Source organism: Ammospiza caudacuta, chromosome 1 (genome assembly GCF_027887145.1).
Source record: "Ammospiza caudacuta isolate bAmmCau1 chromosome 1, bAmmCau1.pri, whole genome shotgun sequence".
NCBI classification, from domain to species: Eukaryota; Metazoa; Chordata; class Aves; order Passeriformes; family Passerellidae; genus Ammospiza; species Ammospiza caudacuta.
In genome coordinates, this window is record NC_080593.1 from 29,175,435 (window position 1) to 29,196,765 (window position 21,331).

General features: G+C 34.0%; 1 protein-coding gene across 4 annotated transcripts in view; it reads right to left on the reverse strand.

Annotated features, from left to right (window-relative positions):
- DGKB (diacylglycerol kinase beta) overlaps positions 1–21,331 on the reverse strand; it is a 329,155-nt gene that overhangs the window by 130,610 nt on the left and 177,214 nt on the right. For all 4 annotated transcript variants that reach the window (XM_058820489.1, XM_058820474.1, XM_058820483.1 and 1 more), the window contains one exon: positions 6,006–6,070. In XM_058820489.1, the coding sequence (XP_058676472.1) occupies positions 6,006–6,070 (65 nt within the window). The remainder of the gene's footprint in view (positions 1–6,005; positions 6,071–21,331) is intronic.

The following is a 21,331-nucleotide window of genomic DNA, read 5'->3' on the forward strand; positions in this document are numbered from 1 at the left end:
TTTTTCCCTGTTATTTCAAATAGCGTGACTATACTGTGGAAGAGACCAAGAATTAATTCCTAGAGAGTTACATTTGCCTTTAAGACATTGTAATAAAAGGCAATCGCTTTAATTAATTAAGGAATGTGTAAAACATCCACTAGGCACTTCAATACATAGAAAAGGTTCAGTGACCTGCACTCAGTAAGGAAACATCATCTGCAATAAATTTCTTAACCAGCCTGATGCAAGGTGAAGAAAATTAGATTTTATTGACCTTGGACTGTAGTATATGTATAGACATTTTGTGAATCAACAGTTTGTTACTTCCACAATGTATGCTGGGCCAATCCCTCTGTATGATTCTGCTCCATAAACAGTCCTGTCTCCTAAAAATGCTATGCTTACAACCCTTTAACATTAACCCTGAACACTTTACTAAACAATTTCTAAAGAAACTGTTTTTTTAAAAAGCTGGGAATCACTACCTATACATAAACATAATTTCCTTTAGAGAAAAAAAGACAACATTCCCATATCTTGTAAGAGTATATATGTTAAACATTTGTTTTTAAAGGTGCAGAATGGTGATCCCCTCAAGTGGAAGTGCCTGACACAGCCTGAACCCAGTTTAGTCCTGCAGTAGTGAATTTGATAGCTGCAGACGCTGAGAATACAAAAATAAATTCATTGCTCTGCTTATGGTCTGATACAGCACCCTGCTTTCAGAGATGTACTTTGAAATCCCAGGGGATGCCTAGGACATAGGGATTCCTGCTTAACATACATTTTATACATCACACTGCCTCTAGTCATTAGAAGTCTGAACCTAAGGTTCCCCAACACCACCAGCCTCCCAGACAGCTGCTATAGAAAAATGTTTAACACAGTAAGAAGTCTCTCAAGCAGAGGGCCTTAGCTTATTAGAACTTTCTAGAGAAATGATAAAAACATGAAATCTTGTATCAGAGAGAGGTGCAGATACTGCAGATGCAAACTTCTGTGATTTTGCTCTGTAGACAGCAGACATGGATAGGTTAAGCCAGCTTTATGCTCCAACTGTCTTCTTTTGTCCCAACTCAAGCACACATTACATGTTTCTGGTGTCCTTTCTAAAGGTGGGCTCCTACATGTTTGAAGTGTGACAAAAGAACATGCCAGGTGTTTTTTTATTTCTTTCTCTCTTATAAGCATTATAACCAAGAGCTAGGCAGAGTATGTTGTCTAACTATAAGACATCTCTCGCTTGTGGGAAAATACTTTGTGCTCTATTGTTAATATTTTCACCTTGCTTTGCTTCTTCTGTTGACTACAATTGCAGTAATGCAGCCTGAGTTCAGAGGTACTGTTCCCTGGAGCCTTATCCTTTTTTGAAAAGGACCCTGTGGACTCAATGGGACAGGTAACAGATGTCTGCAATCTGGTCTCTCCATGGGGCCAAGGACTTCTTTTTAAACACTTTCATATCAGTCACAACCAGGAAGGGAGGAGAGGTTGAAGGAGAGGCTGAAATGTCTGCAATTAAAGTTAGGAATTTTCTGTTGATGCTTAGTATATTCACTGAAATAAGATGTGGTTCTTATTCCATCCAAGAGACTCCATCACCCAAACTGAAAAATTGGAAGAATAATGAAAATATCAAAACAGTTTTGTTCTATCCAAAATGAAACACTTTGACTGCTCGATTCTAAGCTAAAATAAGTCAACTTAAAGCTGAATACAACTGAGAGTAGACCATTTAATTTACCCCATCATAATTGATTTTGCTGTTTCTTCAAACTGATTTTTTCACTTTCAGTCACAAAACTTGAACTTGCCTTCAATTCCAGTACTAAAGTGGAATAATTCTGGTTTTTTTTTTTTTTTTTTTTTGCTGTCAGGAAGGACTAGACATTCCTTACAATAAAGCCTTTGAATACATTAACACTGTAGGTAAGACAGGATTTTTTTTCCTTTTTTCTTTGGATGTAACTAAATATATGATGCTATAACTACATTGTATAGTGCAGTACCCATGTCAGGACACCCAGAATAATGCTAAAGATACAATGATCTGCCATTTCTCCTACCTTTTCTTACTGTGGCCTTTCCTTATTCTCCTGGAGAACACTTGCACAAGGTAAATCAGTACTTTCTATTACTTAAAAACTTCCTTAGAGATTAAATGTATAGGTATCAGCACAAATGAAAGGCATAATTAAAGAAGTTGATAGGGAATCTCAAAAGTATATTGTCAGGAATATGATATGAATGAAGTTATTAGGAGCTTTTTCTGCTTCAGGTTTTCTTCATAAAATATAGAAATTGATATCTGGAAACTTCAAAGACAATGTACTTAAACATTAAATATAATTTATAAATCCAAATTTAGTTTACTGAGACTAAGAAATATCTTTTATGCTATGGGATGCCAAAGCATCAAATTAGTGCACCTAATTGAACTGAGTATGATTTTAGAAATGCTAACATCAACCTGAATTTTTTTTTTTGTTGTAAGTATTCTTTGTTTCCTTGTGTATATTCCAGTCACATAACTCATACATCTGTTATTCCCAGCATCAAGCCTATGATGTTTACACAGATCTCCCTGTAGGGCATTTTGGCCTAACTGAATCATTATTTCAACAGAATGCCCTAGTTTAATGATACTTTTACTTGAAATACTGCCTTTTGCAAGTTTTATCCCCACTGGCACTAACTCAGCTCTTCCACACTTGCACTGGAAAATCTGACCCTACTCTTAAGCAGAAGATGCTGGGAAGCAAACTGATTTCTCCAGCACAAGGTTGTGAGCACATCAGACCTGTAGAGTGGGTAATGTGACATATTTTGGGGTTTATAAACATTTTAAACACCTTTATAAGGTTTATAAATGTTAATGCAACATCAGTCCTGGTTTCTGATAAAGTGTGCTAATGATCAAAATACATAACTAAAATGGCATATTAAGATCCATAATTTTGATAGAGCTCAGGATGCTACTTCTCATTTCCATTCTTTACTATTCAACCACCACCAGAATTCTTCTCTTCCAGACCTGGGTTTAGGAACAAGTAATGTGTACTTTAAAATTACTGGTAAACATTTATGCTGAGCCTTATTTGGAAAACTTTATGAAGCCATTCCATATCACAGGTTACAAGTATAACATTTTCAAGATATTAAGGCATGTATAAATTAATTTTTCATTTAAAATTAAGCTTCTGAAAATAGAAGATCTTTTTCACAAAGGAACTTGATTTAAATTTCTTGATAAACTCAAAAAACCAGGTGCTTCATTACAAAGAAAACCATTGATAATGTGGATGTTTAGTACAGGAATATTTATGCATACTTAAACTTAGATTTTCCAAAGACTTATGTCTTACTATCTCTAGACAATTTAGAAATCTAAAAATAAATGTATTACTTTTTATTTTTACTAAGTCAGTAATACTAAGTGCTGGTGTACAAAATCTGTGAACACTGTGGAATTCGAAAATATGACACGGTTCCCAAGAACTAATGATCTAGTTCCAAAGAATGCCACAATATTGGGTAGCAGTCATTAAAAAAAGCCTTTCTAAGTCTTGAAACATTCTCTCATCTTCATTTTGAGAAGACAGACAAGTAGCAGAAGATTTTGCTTCTACACAAGTCGAATGTGTCAGGAGTTTTCCTATTAGTTCACCCTATTTACATGTAACCTTGGGATCAGAGTAGCAAGGAATATCCTCAGGAATCTGAGGATCATTAACAGGATTTAATGTGAAAGATTCCCTAACTCCAAACTTTATCTAACTTACTTCACTGAAGCAAATACAACACCTGTGTATTTCAAAAGAATTCTGCGCACAATTTAAAGTTTCCCTTCAGTAAGGAAAATTTTTGCATGTTCGTTTTTCAGAGTAGAACCTCAGTGGAAGGACCTGCTCTGAACAATAGCTGTGAAAGTTAAAATGTTGGAGAATTAGGCAAGAGGAAACTAACATAAAAGGAAAAAAAGAATTATTTTTTTTAAATCACAAGAGATATGCCCACGTGACAGTGTAGGACTTTCAAATGAGTAATGTAGGGTTTTCAAAGGAGCAGGTGCTGTTAACTATGGAGTCCACTATGAATCAGATGTGAGTTGGACTTGCTGAGCCTAAATAATTTAGATTACATAGAAAATTCTACATTCTGGTGAATTAAGATCTGAGGCTTAGCGGACAACTAAAAAAGGGGCTTCTTTTCATACCCTCCAGGAAAATGCTGCTGCAACATGTTATCGACTTATTTTGACACGCAAATAAGTGGTAATGAAAAAAGCATTTGTGAACGAACATCATCTCTATTGAACAAACATAGAAAACCCCTTTTTTTTCCTCACTATACAAAAGAAAACACATTTTAAAATATCAGTTTCTATTATACTTTGCTCAAGTCTTTATACTGTTTTTTTAGAAAGGCATAACCTTTCTGAATAATTTTTATGTATCTAGAGAAGCTTTGCTTTTTTCAAGCCCTTTCAATATCTCAGTACCAAAGTATGTAGGGACTGGGACTATATATTTTTGTAACTAATTTCCTTAAGATAATGTTAGAAATATCAGGTTCCTTAAAATATAGATGAATTTCAAGGTGAGTCTGCTAGCAGATGTTATTAATGGCATATGATTTATTGTGACATGAAATCTGATCTGAAACTCGTGTTATTAGCTGAGCTTTTTATAAATTATAATTGCCAACTGCTGAAAATATGCAGAAAGACCACTGATAAACTAGCTTCATCTTCAGGGCCTGGAATATCATCATTTGCTAAAAGTCCAATATCTCTAGTCCTGCTGGGAGGGTACAGTACATTGGGATGCATAGATTAGGTTTGAGTTCAGATCTTATCATAGTGTAATTCTTTCAGAATGAGAAGCACCAGAGCTAGGAAAAGGAGGTTATAGAAAACAAATATGTACTACTGTGCAACTTAAAAAGAAACAGACACTTGGGTTCACAGTATGCCAATGTACAGATGCTAAGCAAATTGAGTTTTTGCGAAAAAGAGACCCACATTCTCACTATTAGCTATAAAATATATACTTTTAACAAAAAAAACCAGTAAGCAAGATAATTTTAAAACATATTTAAACATAATTCTGTACAGCTCTTAGATGAGAAAACAAACAGCATATTTTATCATCCTAATGTCTAGGAAGATTTGCATCTACCGGAGACTTTCCAGGTCACCCTCAGGGAAAACTAAACACACTATGGTTAAGTTAACAGTGACAAAACATTTGTGTTAATAATTATTTCTAGACATTCTCTGTTTATTCCAAATAATATTGTATCTTACTTTTCTCTCCCCTTGTGTCTTTAAATGTTAATTAAAGTTTCTGAAATGTTGCTTTTACCCACCACAACTTACTTGCTAAATTACCTAAATAAGAAGAAATAAACAAACATTGCATTATGAATGTTATCTACTCAACAAACCAAATATTGAATTTACAGTAAACGTAATGCATTTTTAATCTCCAGAAAAGCTCTGCAACAGCACTAAAGATTCAGAGAGCAACACAAGAAGCAGATGCAAGTCTTATTCCTGACTTTTTTTTATAGAAGCATGTTATTTAGTGATAAAAGCAGTTCTGTGTAAAATGGCATTCACTTGCCCTTACTAAGAGTACACATGGAAGAGCCCCCTGTCAATGTACCAGTGCGAGTGTGGGAATGAAACATAAGGATCACCATCTGCAGCTGTCTAAGAAGTGTTCTTCAGTGCCTAATGGCAAAGTGTCAGCTCAGGGATCCTCACAAACACATCTTGTCCATGCTAGCCTTACAAGACAAACATTCCACCTGTGAGAAGGGCTTATTTATAATGCTATTCATTTCAGCTGAAATACCAGATATCAAAAAGTTACACTACAAGTAGTCTGGAAGCATATGCTTAATATAAAATGAACCAATTTCCTCTCTTTCATGAGAATCAATATTTTAAAGATGTGCGAAACTTAACCCCTCAAAGAACAAAATATTTTTATATGCATATATTTTTAGATTCTTACCTACTGTTGAACTTCTCTGGATGTTTTTCCCTCATGATATGGAATCTGTGGGCAATTGAAGCATCCTAACAGGACAAAAAAAAAAGCACCATAAATCCTTTTGAAAATTGCAAATCAGAAGACCCAACCTCTACACAATGCATATCGTTTGTAAGGTATTTTGTGAACTGTCATTTTCAACAACAGCAATACTCTTATCACTTAGAAAGATTACAGGTACATTGTTCCCAGAATGGGATGTATCTGAACTTAATAATTCATTCTTCTTGCTGAAGTCTCCATTACATCTTTTTACAAATCAGACATGATAGTTTTGTGTAGTGAAAGTGTCTTCAAATTTTATACAGCGAATAATATCCAGACACGGTAAAGGTTTACTGTAAGACCACTGATACAGTTCTGTCTTCCAAAAAGACCAAACAAACTATTTGAAATCAATTTCTTTAGTAAAACTGGGTGACAGATTCACCAAAGTTTCTTTACATGCTATACAAGTTGATATTTCATATGGAATTCAATAGTTTTCTCTAAAACTGGGTAGCAAATAGGAATAATGTTAGAAGACTCTCCCTTTGCTGTATGTCAGGATGTGAAATCATGTGGGGAAACGCTGCTTAATATAAAAAAGATATTTTTTAATTAAGTATTTTTATCAATATTTTAAAATTAACTAAATTATGCTAATAAAATCAAATAACATGTATGTGAAATGAAATAGTCATATGAAATATTTATATATCTATAACATTTAGAAGAGGATCAATCCATTGTGCTGGTGGGAGTTGTTCAAAATAGAATATTTGGAACTGATGCGCTAGATCAGTTTTCAAAGCATTTTTAATCTCCTTTGTAGGTATGAAGAGAATTTTTTCATCAATTCAGATCATGTAATTTTTATTTCTCATACTAATTGTTAAAACTTTACAAACTGGGAATTAATCATTAATTTTTCAATGTTTGTATTAAATTAATTGTGAGATCATGAAATCTACCAATTCTTGAGTCTTGCAGCAGATAGCAAACACAGAGAAATCCATTTGGATAATGTCTTTGTAGTTATGTCTTAAAATTCTGGATGCATATGAATCTAAATATAAGAGTTAGTTCAGTTTGTAAGAAATTTCAATGAATTCCAGCTTCCATGCAAATAACATTTGAGAAAAACTACAAATAAAACTGTCATTAAAACCAACTATCATCCATATATGAACTTCCCCACCTATTATTTACCAACTTAAAAGACTGTGGATCTATAAAGACTAAAAATTTGAGAGAAATACTAAATTCAATATAACCCTACATCTAGCAACATTTTAAATTTATTTCAAACAATGGGAATTAGAACGTGGTGGAAAAGCCCTTAAAATTAAATACTTAAATTATTTACTAGTGATTCCAAACATGACTAAAACTGTTGTTCAAAATAATTTTTATTTAAACAAACCAATGTTAATCTAATTCACAAATAAGCAAGCATTTAATGCAGATATAAAGGTACCCACTAATATAAACCATGGCTTCAACTTTTTGTGTTTTAAAAAGTTTTGTATTTACTAGAATCTTAAGCAGGGCACGCACCAGAGAACTGACTGGTCCAACCTTCAATGTTTGGTTTACTAACTTACGGGTGCTTTGAAAAGATAAATGTCGAACTTTAATACCATTAAATTCAAAGGTAAAATTGTTCAGATAGATTGACAACATATAAATAAACTTTTACAATTATGAATAAAAAGCAATGCATAATTCATAAAATTTTACACACACTATGTACTTAAGGGTGTAACACAGTATAGAATTTTTAGGCAAAACTTGTGATCACTGATCAAATTAGATCAGTTAGAGACAACATTAAATGCTTTGACTCCATCAAGGTACTCGGTTTTTTTATGAACTTGTTAAGTGGTTTCTAAAGACGTACATAGTTTGCTGCTTTATGCACACTGCATAATTATTAATGTATTTTTCTATCATATTCAAGAATGGAATTGTCATTCAACATTTCACAGTTCTGCAAGGAAATGACAGCAAAATTCCCAAGTGAATGGCGTTAGTCAACAAATGCCTTATTGTTCCGTCCTGTTATCCAAACTGTCATCTGAAACTTTCAGTGCTGTATTCTCAAACTGCACTAATGTTTAATTTAAATTTATTTTTATGTGCAATTTTATAAGGCAAATATCCACAAGTATCCAGATGATCCCACAGTTCTTGGAGATGGATGAAATAAAGCTGGCAATAAACCCTGGGACAGCACACTTCTAAACAATGGCTGCTTGCTGAACTAAAATAATAACTCTGTTAACTTTAGAAAGACCCATCATTCATACTTTATCCCGCATTAGATGCACCAGCATTAGAAAAGTATATTTGTTAGCTAGTTTCATATGAAAAAGAAATGAAAGGACTATTGTAGTTAACTGTTCATTTTCTAGACACTGAAGCATAAGACAGACCCAAGACAAAATGAATAAAGGAGTAGAAGCATTTTTGAGAGAAACTAGGAAACACTAATCAAGGACTAACTGTCTAATGAATGAAATGAAAAGGCTAATGTGCTTACTCACGCAGAACAAACGCAAGGCACAAACAAGCTAGGGATCAATGCCCACTGCAGATGGCAAACAGGCAGTTGTTTCCATGCAAGGTTGATTTGATCAAAATTTTCCCTTCCCTGAACATTGTCTGACTCCAAAATGAAACAACTGACTTAATGAACAGAGAGGTAAAAAAATAATACACCCAGCTAATTTTGACAGGCAAAGCACAAGACAGGAACACATCAGGTCAATTTCACTAAAAGAAATTGCTGAAGAGCTACTTTTATTGATGTAAACCAGAAAAGTAACTACACACAGATAAGTTTAAACATAGGGGAGCTGCTACAGCGTCCTTCAGCTTATACTGTCCAACTGTTCTTTTGAATCCAGAGTCCTTAGATTCCCCAGCACCAAGGATCTCTTCTTAATCATAACTCCCCACCATAAAAACCAGCCCATGCTGGCTCTGCATTAGGACAACAAACTTCTGCTTTAGGGGAAAAAAAGATAAGAGAGGAAAAAAACTAAACCAAAACAAACAAAAACCACCACCCAAGAAACTACACTGACTTTTCTGTTTTTCAGGTGTCTGTATTCTTGTACCTGTTAAGACAGTACCACATTGACTGGTGTAAGTAAATGAAAAGCAATGGGAAGAATTGAAAGTAATAGGAACTTGATAGTGAGTAGCAATGTAAGTACTGTCTCCTAAGAGCTGCTGGAATTATCAGATACCACCCCTGAATCTTGAGGAACAACCATTAGAAGTTTCCTGGCTGAGGAGAGCAAAGAACCCTTAGTTGTGAGATTTTGGCTACATTTGTAACACAATTGATTTTAGCAGACTTCCTTCATCCATTTCAAGTAGGGGAAACCAGCCCAACTTGTTTATACACACAATTGTTGTTGGACCAATGAAGAAATGATTTATTTTTTGTGTCAAAAGCTATACTAAAATCAATTAACTATACAGAAACAGAGTAATGGTATGGTAAACCAAGTACAGTTTGCAAAATATGCTGACCTTTCCTGGTACCTGATATTGTGAAGGGCCAGAAATATATGAGAAATTATTTTTGTATTTTACTGTAAAATTGATATGAAAAAGAAAATCCAGGATTCAATAAAGCAAACTCTCATGCTTCATGATATTACCTAGCAAAGAGAATAGGATTTTTAAAGAATGATCATTTGACAGTCTGATACTGGTATATAATTTATATAATCTCTCAGATTTACATTTTAATTTTTATTAGTAAACTGATTTGCATTCTAGCCTGAAATACAATTTTCCAGCATTACTATATCTGAACCTAAACATTTTCTAGTTTTACAAGTAACAGACCATAAGTAACACCCAAAAATGGCAAAAAATTTATTAATAATAATAATAATAATCTGAAGAGAAACAATATTGTCAAGCCTTTTGCAAGAAGAAAGGAAGAGTAAGGTCCTATGGCATAACTTTAAAATGAAACAATCTCCTTTCATCCACATTTCAGTCACAGAGCTCATTTTATACCTCTAATTGTAATATTTTTCACCAAACCATCCAAGAATTAGGATTTTTTTTCCAGGAGCAGTTTTGCATCAGAATCAATCTTGGGCGCAAAGTAATGCCGAGCACAGAGCATCTACAGCAGAACTAAGCAGCCAATTAGGAAATTTTGTGTTTCTGAGACTACTATATGAATACTTGAGTTGTACAGTACTATTCTAAAATTCTGCATTTCTTTTTTAATATATACAATATTTTTAGTCATTCAAATGTCACATGACAATAGCCTACATGATAATTTTTCTTAACTAAATTCATAGTACCAATCAAATCTGAAAGAAACTACCACATTGTGCGCACTTTTATATGCCTTTCTTGTTTAGATGGTTTCCTACTACTGCAGCATTTAGAAACGAGATGAAATAATGGGTATTTTAAGAACAGAAAATGCAGTTTATCTCCGTTTAAATTCTACAAAAGCGAACAGACTCTTAAAAAATGTATCTTTACATCACACAAGTACTCAACCAGGACATTTATGTGATGAACACGCAGACACATACACATATATGCACCTTTACATTTGAACCTGTTCAGGGTCTGAAGCAGCTGGGCTATCCTTATACCTCACTCAGGTTTGTTTTAAATCCTGACAGTGAAGATAAGATAGAGAACAGACAGAGCATATCTGAATCTACTCCTAGGAAATGGAAAAAATATTTTAATTGAACTAGGACATTTCTCAAAGTGACCTGCCAAGAAGAAAAGAAGCTTAAGTTGCTACACCTCTTTAATACCTTATGATTGACTTACACACATATATATTCATCTTTTTAATGGGTATTAGCATTACCGGAAAGCAATCTGAAGCAGTCTTTTCAGAGGAGTAACCTTATACATTGTGAATAACCTTATAGAAAGATTAATGCATTTAATATATGTCTGTCTATAAGTTTGCTGTGATTAAAATTTCCATTAAATAATAATTTTTATGCTGCTGAACAAACAAATGACCAGTGTGCATCTTCTTTGGATACAAATGGTCTGATTATTTTTTTTTTCCTAAGATGCTTCTTTAATTAAGGCTTAATGGATCCACAAGGCTAGGAAGCTTAAGGGATAATTCAGCAACCTCTAATCTTTGGATCAGAATGCAAATCTAACCTGAACAACCAGTTAGCTCACATCAGTTATTAATATGGTATAGTACAGATGTACAAAAAATATCATTGAAGATAGATGAACAAAGTTTTCTGTGGTGGCTTAAAATTAATTTCTAGATAACTATTTACTAGAAATTATTTTCTAGATAAACAAATGTCCTCACAATTCTGCATTCTACTTTCTGTACATATATATAAAATACAAAAAACGAAGGTACACCCTTCATTTTAGTATTTCCCACTCCATAATAAAAATCTTAGATAAACAAATCATATTGAACCATTGAATGACCAAGTCTAGAAAAAGGCAGTCAAGAAGCTTAAGGTTCTGCCTTGTTTAAATCAAGCTGTCAGTTCACATTTGACTCCTAGGTTTTAGACTAAATTACATTAATTAACCTGAGAAGGAAAAGGGATTAAAAAAATACTCATTAATACATTAGTTTTTGGTGAAAAATTAGCTACTATAATTGTATTTCTACTGATATTTTGGGCCTGTATAGATGAGAAAAATCGCAGTTTGAAAACATCAGAGCAAGAAGAGATTACAAGTACTTTTTAAAACAGCTTTACTAAAGGATACCGGTAATTCACTTTGTTAAGAAAAAAAACTGAGAACAAATATCTGAGAAATTTGTGTTCCTGGCTTTTCAAAAAGAGCACAGAAACTGTGAAGATAATGCTATTTATTTTGTCTGTGATATACTCTAATGGTCAATTTTAAATATATTTCAGCAGTACATGTATTGCTAAGTCAAGTGACAGTTCACACTATAAATAGTCATTTAAACAGGCAGTATCTCAAAACCCAAGACAGAACATCAGAACCAGAGTATTTATAAATGATAGACAAAAGAACAGAGGATGGTTTATCTGGAAATAGTAACGAAAAATTTGAAATAGGCCTACAAAGATAAGCATATTTCATCTTTTTATTTGAAGTCAGAATTCTGTGAAGTTTCTGATGATTCTACATACACACAAAATGGAATCCATTTTGACAAAAAACCCCGTGTTTGTGCAAAAAACCTCAACCACTCTTATGTTCTGCTTGTGCATAATTCTATAAATTGTGGGCATGTGCAGCCTTTGACGCCTTTGGTATTTACTATTGATCAGTTTATATGGGGTGACCACACGTTCCAGCCGTGCAGGGACCAACCCTGTAAGATAACCCTCTGCACCAGTATCTCAAGGACTTTCTCTGAGGAGCTATTTTGAGTTTTAGAAACTGACCATACATTCCTATGTACCTATATTTTTAAGTCATTAATCAAGTGCAAGACTGGGAGGCAAGACAAGCCATTACCTGACCAGATGTGTCATGAGCCCCACGACTCAATGCAATGCAGAGGACATGTACCCTGTAAGATGATCTCTGCTGAGGATACACTGTGCTACATCTTCCCTTCTTTATATTTGGTCACCCTAAATTTACTGTAACTAGAGAAGGGTTCTTCTAGGTCCATGCTAAGTGTTTATGTGGTCACTAAAAAGAGAAGGAGAAAAGTGATCACATGGCAATTATCCAACATAGCCATATAGACAGTGTATTAAGTATCTTGTATATTAAAAAGATCTCTGTGGTAAACCTTTAGCAGCATTTCTGATAACTGCTGATCAAGAACTATGTTGAAATAGCCCCAAATTATCCTGCAAAATGAGTTTGAGCAGAACACAATCAAGGACATAGCTTAGGCTGAAAGTCAATACAGGCAACACTGCAATGCAATTCATCCTTACTTTAGATGTTCTTCAGAGAAACACAGAAATGGCTCACAGGTGTCTTCAATAAAAAGCACAGAAACAAAGTTTACATTAAAAGCCCATCTATCTTGAAACGAATACAGACTTTCATGCCCAGCACTTCTGCAGTTCTTAGGAGAGAAAAGTGAATAATTAGCTCAATTAGTAAGCTTTTTTTTTTTGGATGAAATACTAATTAGTGTCATCATATTAAAACTTAGAGATTTGGGATAAAGAATAACTGCTTGTGTAGTGTCTTGAAAAATTATACTCTAACATGATTTTTCAAACACTCATAATTTAAAAAAAAACCAAACCACCCCCCAAAATCTCCCCAAAACCCCCAAATAAAAATAAATCCCTTTGAGTATTTTCATTTTGAACACTAATTATGTTTGCATTAGAGTAGTATCCCCAGGGGCTCAATGTAGGCCCTTAATTTCAGTGCCTAAACTGTCAGGGTGATTTCCCTATCCTCCCAGTATGCTTAAGTGTAAGAAGAAAGCCCTTTGGAAAGACTCTCCAAAAAGGCATGTGGACATGTTTCTGCTCTGAACTGATATTTCAAGATCTTTTGTTATTAATCACACATGAAACTGAGCACACCTAGCTTCTCACATTTAAGAAGGTATGGCTGAAATGCAACAGTTTGAGCAGTCCTCTGAAATCCTCGATGGGGTTCAAGCCAAAGCTTGTATCACCACCCATTTTATACACTCATTTGCTTGATAGGGATCAAATAATAAATGTTCACCTGACTTCTCCCTAGCAACTTCCCATAACTTGTTAGTCAAAGCCTTGGCAACAGAGTCTTATAATTTTAATACATATTTATGCTATTCATTTGTTTCCATAGCAGGTATTTATTTTTATAAGAAATATGCAAACCACTAAAACATCTCTCATTGATTTACACTCTGAAAGAATATTTTTCTCTTAATTGAAAAAGGTCACTGTTTTCCTCATTCATTATGTTTTCTATTTGAAATTTAAATTTTTGCATTACAATATTATTTATTATCTTTCCTATTGGACAAACAAATATTAATTTATAAAAAACACCTCTAACATACTCATAAATTAGGGCTCGATGTTGGATTATTTATCTACAGACATCCACTTTCTCTCACTGCTGATTTACGACAAACTTTTCAAGATCCTCTCCTTTACATCTTTTATATAGCCTGGTTGTTCTGTCTCAAAGGTCCAGAAGTAACTTTCTTAACTTTTGTTAACTGCATTTGCACTTGTGTGGTATCATTCAAAATAGTTTCTGAATCCTTCTCCTTTATTTTCTTGCTAAGGTGTACATGGGTTCAAACTCCTCCCTCCGTGGAGGCTCCTTCGATCTTACTCGCTCCTTTCTCCTCCAACAATACAGGTCTTTTACCCATAAGCACCTGAGATCCAGTTCAGACCCTAAGGATTTGTCAGTGTGATGTAGCTGTGGGAAGGCAACAATACCAAAATGGCAGAAGAGTTATATATCAAACTGAGACAATATTCAACAGTAAGTCTGAAAATAACTGGCCAACTAAGAAGCTTCCAAGAAAGAGCTAGATTCACATGAGTACTCATGCCAAGTTTACTCCCACCACAGTGGTTTCTCTGAAAAGGTACTGCAGAAATAAAATTAAATTGAATTAAATTGCTTGTAACAACATTAGATAGAAGAGATTACACCCTAAGAGATCATCTTGATCACATACTGGTTTTACTGCTAATGTTAATCAAATTTTTAACTTAAAAGGTGAATGTGTATTTGTTTCCATACACAGTGTAATTGGTCAGATTCTTTTTTGAAGTGCAAAACCCAATCACATGTTACATGTAAATGACCAATATTTTCATTAAAAAAGAGATTAATAATCTCTGAAATATGTCAACCCAATGACAATATAAGTAGTTCATATGAACAGTTTTATTTAACTTGCTCCCAAGTTAAATAAAGCTCAGGCTTTGCAGAAAGAGCTATCTAAAACATGAAACAGACTAAAAAATGGAACTATATGCATTTTACTGAGCATTCAAGGACTCAAAAAAGTATTCTCTATTAATAATAGGAACCTGCATTAAAAAACAACCTAAACATGCAACGGCTTAGAGAATGAAAAACCTTTTCTGGACTTAGTATTTGGATATATGGAAAAGTGTTAAAATATGTCAAAATACAAACATGTGGTGTAGAAGATGAATTCAAATTTCAAAAAAATTTATTCACATATATTTTCCTTCCAAAACAAATCAAGTTTTTTCTAGCTTGCTGCTTTAAATAAGTAATTTAGATATGCAAAATATTTTACAGTGATGATCTACCCAGAGCACAACGTACATAGGTTATACAGTAACTATTTTTGTAGACTCTGGGCATTAAAAGGCTTTGAGGTTAAACATATTTATTTACTCCATAGTAAATAAAGAGGTAATAAATAGAGAGGTTCTGTTATGTGCAATAAAGGGAATAAGTTACAGACTATTACCAGGATACTGATACTTAGGGACAACAAAACCCTTGTTCTTTTTTGTAATAAAGCAACTAATAATTGAAAATGGTAAACTTTTTTTTTTTTTAACAAAATAAACATGGAGTTGTTGAAAATGGTAGACCAAAAATGGTTTCTACTGAAAAGGGAAAAACACCCAGCAACTTGACAAACTACAAATTATGCATTTCACTCTTGGTTTATGTAAAACTGTTCACTATTAAGCAATCCTACAGCAAAATAAAAAATACCATTCTTGATGTGGTCAGAAACCCAGGAAAGTGCAATAAAGCCCTTTGCTATAACTTACAGAATTATGAACCCAAGAAATAGTAATGTCCAAACTGCTTTCAAAGTACTGAACTAATCCTTCACAGAGGGTCAAAGAAATGCTTTTTCTGCCTTTTCACATTCCAAGGATCCAAATGTGCAGAAGACTAGTGAAAATTTCTAGAGTAGTGTAGTGAAATTGAGAAATTCCTTAGATTTTTCTATCAAAAAAATTTCCCCAAGAGTGCACTTGCATAATGCTTTTTGCCTAACCATCTGGACAGATTCAGTGCGTCATGGTTGTTTAGCAACTTAGGGCTTTCATGGTAGCTTTGAATATATTATACCAGCATCCTATTCTCAGCCTCAAATTATTTGGGAGGATTCTATATCTGCATAAAAGCTCTTTGCATAAGACCCATTTACTCAGGATTTCCAACACATAGGAAGTTTTCTAGAAGGCTAAGTTATTTATACTAAATACTAGGGTATAATTCCCCAAATTAATGATCTACTGTACAAAGTTACTCCCCAGGTGATCAAACTAAGGGTGCGGACACCTGCAGTGCACAGGCAGGATGAGCAAGAGTAAGTTCAGGAGACAACTAATGCATACAAAGTTAGGTCCACAAATTTTCACTGCAAACAACATGAATGGGGCAGTTTCTCTGAACTTTAGGCCAGACAGTTATGCTATGAATATATTTTACAGATGGAGAACCCCATTGTTTTTTTGACAATAAATCAATTTGCTTCATGAGAAAGAAAATGCAAAAAAATAAAAATCTTTGGTCTCATGAAAGCATAGTCAAATCACCTTTCCATTTTTTTACCTTAAAAAACAACAATGCAGTAGGCTGAAAGCTGCTCCTAGATTTTTATAAATTTGCAAATCAAAGAGCACCTGTTTGTAAAGTGCTGCTTTGCTCAACTTCTTAAATAATGTAATCAATACTAAATGACAAGCTAGAATTCCCAAATTTGCAGCACAGTAAGCAGACACTTGTCTTGCTGATATTTGTAGCAAGTAATCCTTATAATGTTAGCCAAGACATGTTGTTAACATTAACTTTTACTCGAGCATAAATATCACATCCATATGACATCAGATATTGTCTCAGAGTAAGATTATCTTAATGTTTGCAACTATTTTGTATAATAATAGCATTAATAAGGGCAATGTAAACCAGTTAAATCCTACTTTTACTACTGGGTACTTTTTTGCTAATGAAAAATCAAAACCTATAATAAACATATGCAATTTAAAGATCAGTGCAAATAAAATGTTTCCAAACATTTGCATTAGTCTTTCTTTTAGTTTCAGTTATATGCATTGTATTCAAAGGTACTTCCTAGCCAGAAGAAATGTACTATTGAGACACTGTTTTAAGGACGACAGATGCAACACACATTTCAGAATCACAATCACAGACTACTCTGAATTGGCAGGGACCTACAAGGATCATCAAGTCCAGCTCTTCAGTGAATGACCTATACAGGAATAGAACCAACAACCTTGGCATTATTAGCACCATGCTCTAAGCAACTGAGCTAATCCCAGTTTCCTTCTGATAAAATGAAAACTGCCATTCAAACTGCCATTACTTTCCAAATAAATTAATCTATGTCAATGTTGCTCAAAGAGGCATTTCATAATGGCCTTTATGTATACATTATCTGTGACAACAATTCTGTTTCTCGAATAAAAAGCATTTTTTTCCTTGGATTTCTTTTAGTAAAAATACTTACATTGTTCAAAATTATTAAAGTATCATCTACATCAATTTCAGTGCTACTGCACAAATTGTAAATTATGCTTTCAGAATTATGGATAGAATTTTAAAAGGCTTCAATTTTTATAGTCTTTTGAAAGGACAAAGAAATCTATAAAAACTCCAAGATTACAATTTCAGCATTTAAAATCTACACAAAATAATTCAAACAAATGTTATGACATTTAAGATAATGAAACCCTTCATTTATGCCAATGTGTCCTATTTCACATGTAAGGAGTCAGAACAGATGTCCAAATATTGTAATGCCAGAGAAAAGTTAGGGCATATCTTGATTAACACTCTCAGAGCAGTCCATGGTGTCTCTTTAAAACTGGCATGAGTTACTTGAAAATATCTATTCAAAATCCATTCTAGGAAACACAGCTAGACAAAGTGTTCCCAAGACAAAAGGAAAACAATAAAGCTCTGTATAAGCCTTTTAGCAATGTAAGCTGCATATTATCGACAATTGCAATCAACAAATGATTAATTGCAAATTTGTTGCTAAATTGACCACGAAAAAGACAAGCTTCAGGGTACTGTTAAAGAGGAAAAACTTATGTTAAAAATGATTGGAGACTTTTTGTAGTGAATTAATTCTAATCAATACACTTGTTGACTGCACAGTGGAATAATGACTTCCTTAAATAGCATATGTACCCATTATTGTAGACATTCAAATTAATATTTAACCTAATGCCTTCCTTTTTTTTACCCTCCTTTTGAAACAGCGTTTTCTAATTTCACCTTTAAGAAGAAGAGTCTACGATAAACAAATTTTTTGCAAAGTCTAATATCAATCATCTTGGGAGGCATCATACGCAGGCAAAAGAATTTAGAATACAAAAGTAATTATGTTTATTTAGGGTATTTACATGAAAGCCTTTTTAATTACAACTGGCATGGATGAAATAATAGGTGCCTTTAAGCATATCAACTTTACAAACTTCTGAACAACTATGCAATGATTTTTTTTGGTGCAAAAGTATGATTTCAGAGTTTACTGGATGTCCCTTTTTCCTCCTTTTGTGAATGCAATCGTATACCTAGAACTTAAATATTTAATGATAATTTCATTCCTGTGATTATCACAAAATAGGTATGAGGTACTGGGAGGGGTACTTTTGTTATACCAATAGAATTTTGAAAATTGCTTTTTTTCTTGCATTTGACCAAAAGTCTGGTTTCAAATTTTTCTTCAAAACAACAAATTTCCATTAATTTACAAGCACTGCAATTGACAAAGTAATACTTTAATTATTTAAATGCATTCGCAGCTAATGCCCAAATTACAGTTTTGTCAATGAATGGATTGAATCATATGTTTAAATGTATCTCATTAATGAAAACCTTTTGGAAATAAAGTTTCTTATAAATGTGGTTTCAATTGAACTGCACAGCTGAACTATTATATTTTTTTATATTCTTGGGGCGTTGGTTGTTTTTTTGTTTGTTTGGGGTTTTGGTTGGTTGGTCAGTCATGTTTTTGTATGATGGGAGAAGACATTTATTTCAGGCACTAGAAATCTTTCTTCTAATCCTCAACTACTCCTGTAGTGTATATTAAAAAAAATCCAAACAAACAAAACATGTATATCTATATAGCTATCTATATCAAGGAAGCTAATTTGAAAATATGGAAATTCCTCAGACTCCAAAGGAAATTTTAAGATTATCTAAAAAGCACAAATGGACTATCCAAGGATACAGTTCAGAGCTGAAAGTGAAGCTATTGACAAACTGAAACAATTTTTTAAATGTCTAGGCAGGCCTCATTAAGTTTTCTGCTTTAAATATCTCTGTAATTTTGTCTTCTTTGAGGCACTTAAATGACATAAAGAATCCACAATAACTAGCTTTCAGAGTCTTAGATGCAAAGTAGAACCCAAACCCCAAATCTCTACCCAAACCTCAATATAGTAAGTTACTTCCAAACTAGCCTCAAAATCCCATGATTCAGGTATATCTGGCCATACCACTACGTCCTCTTCACTGGAGCACTCGGGGACGTTCCTCCACTGGCTTGGCAGCCAGAGACCAGCAAGGAGGTACTTGTATCTATCCTTAAGAAACCATAGCAGAGCTTATACAATAACTCCACCTAGTCCAGTTGGGCTTAGAAGTGGAATCTTAATGCAAAATTTGGGAAGGTAAGAGTGAAGTGGTACTTACCTAGTGTACTCTCTCAGGCCCCCCAAATTTCTTTTTGCTAAAAAGCTGGGCTGATAGGAAACTCCTGAATTTCAACAAAAGCAAATGCAAAGATTTGCATCTGAGTGGAATAAGGCTGCCATACAAGGTGGTGCTGAGTGTCAAGAAGATCTGCAGAAAAGCACGCAGCAAAGAAAGCAAACAGCATCCTCTGCTCCATCAGAAAGACTGTTCCACCATCCATGCCACAGCAGTGATCCCTCCTCTCCGTTCACCACTTGGGACGCCACATTTGGAACACTCTTTGGTCTTGGGCTTCCCAATATTGCTAAGACACGGACATGGAGAGACCATATCTGTAAAGATCTGAAGGGAAGGTGTCAAGAGGACGGATCCAGGCTCTTCCTCATGGTGCCAAGCAATAGGACAAGAGGCACTGGGCAGAAACTGATGCACAGGAAGTTCCACCTGAGTATGAGGAAGAACTTCTTTACTGTGAAGGTAAGCTTCTTTATTGTGACCTTGCACTGCATGTAAGCAGCCAAATAATCTTCTTAAATCATGGGGCCCAAAACTGCATACAGTACTCAAGTGAATCTGCATCTGTCTAAAATCAGGTCTGTATTTGCACAGGTCTTCCTTCATTCCCTTCTTGTAAACTACCATTTGCTTGCCTTGTATTTTTGGCTTTTCTTTTCTTTTTTTTTAGCAGAAGATAATTGTCTGCCGTATGTACAAGCCATACTTTTTTGTACTATTCTGTGCTTAAAAAAAATATCCACAGTCAGCAGTAGAAAGATTCCTCAGCGATATTGTCTCTAGCAGCTAAATACTATTAATTATAAGAGGTTTTGGGTGTTTTTCACAAACCTGTATTGTCCCAGAGCAGCAGACTTTATTCACTGCTAACAATAAGTGAAGCTAATAATGTGTTCTCAAAACATTAATACAAAAGACAAAAAAATGTTGTTTTCGTAACTCAGAAATGAGGAATTATAGGATAGATCTGTGTTTATAGCCAAAAGTTCTGTCTAGTTTTCATTAATGAGACATAAAGGAGATACTATAAAATGGCACGAAAAACCCCAACATCTGTATGACAAAATAGCCTCCACTTGGTATAATAATGCTTTTAAACTTTGACTTACACTGTATCTTCATAAAGAATATTTTTTGTAGGGTTTTTTTGTTTGGTTGGCTGGTTTTTTTTTTTTTTGTGTCAACTTGGTGGTTTTGGTCATTTGTAATTCTGATACGTTAACCAAAAAACTGACATGCTATGTGAATTGAGTAGCCTCTTTGGATTCCAGCTGGCTTGGCTGGATGCCTTTCTAATGGTAATGAAGTCACACAGCTGCTAGGACAATCAGCTGGAGTTCAGATCAGTAGCTAAATGGATATCCAGACTGGCTTCTTATCAGGACCCATTAAAGTTCAGTGTTAACAAACTGTAGGGTTACATAGGTTTACATGGTTACAGCAAAGTGCCTTTTAAAAATGAACTTGTTGGAGCTGAAAAAAAAATCTCTCCTTTTTCTGCTTATAAATGTTACTTTGTACTGGTCAACTCAAGAAACGTTCAACTCTACTCCCAGTGAAGTGAAAGGAAAATTCCCATTCATTTGCATGGAAGTAAAACAAATCAGTTCTCAATGTTTCAGGGATTTTTGAAGAATACTGCTATTCAAATTACTTCAGAA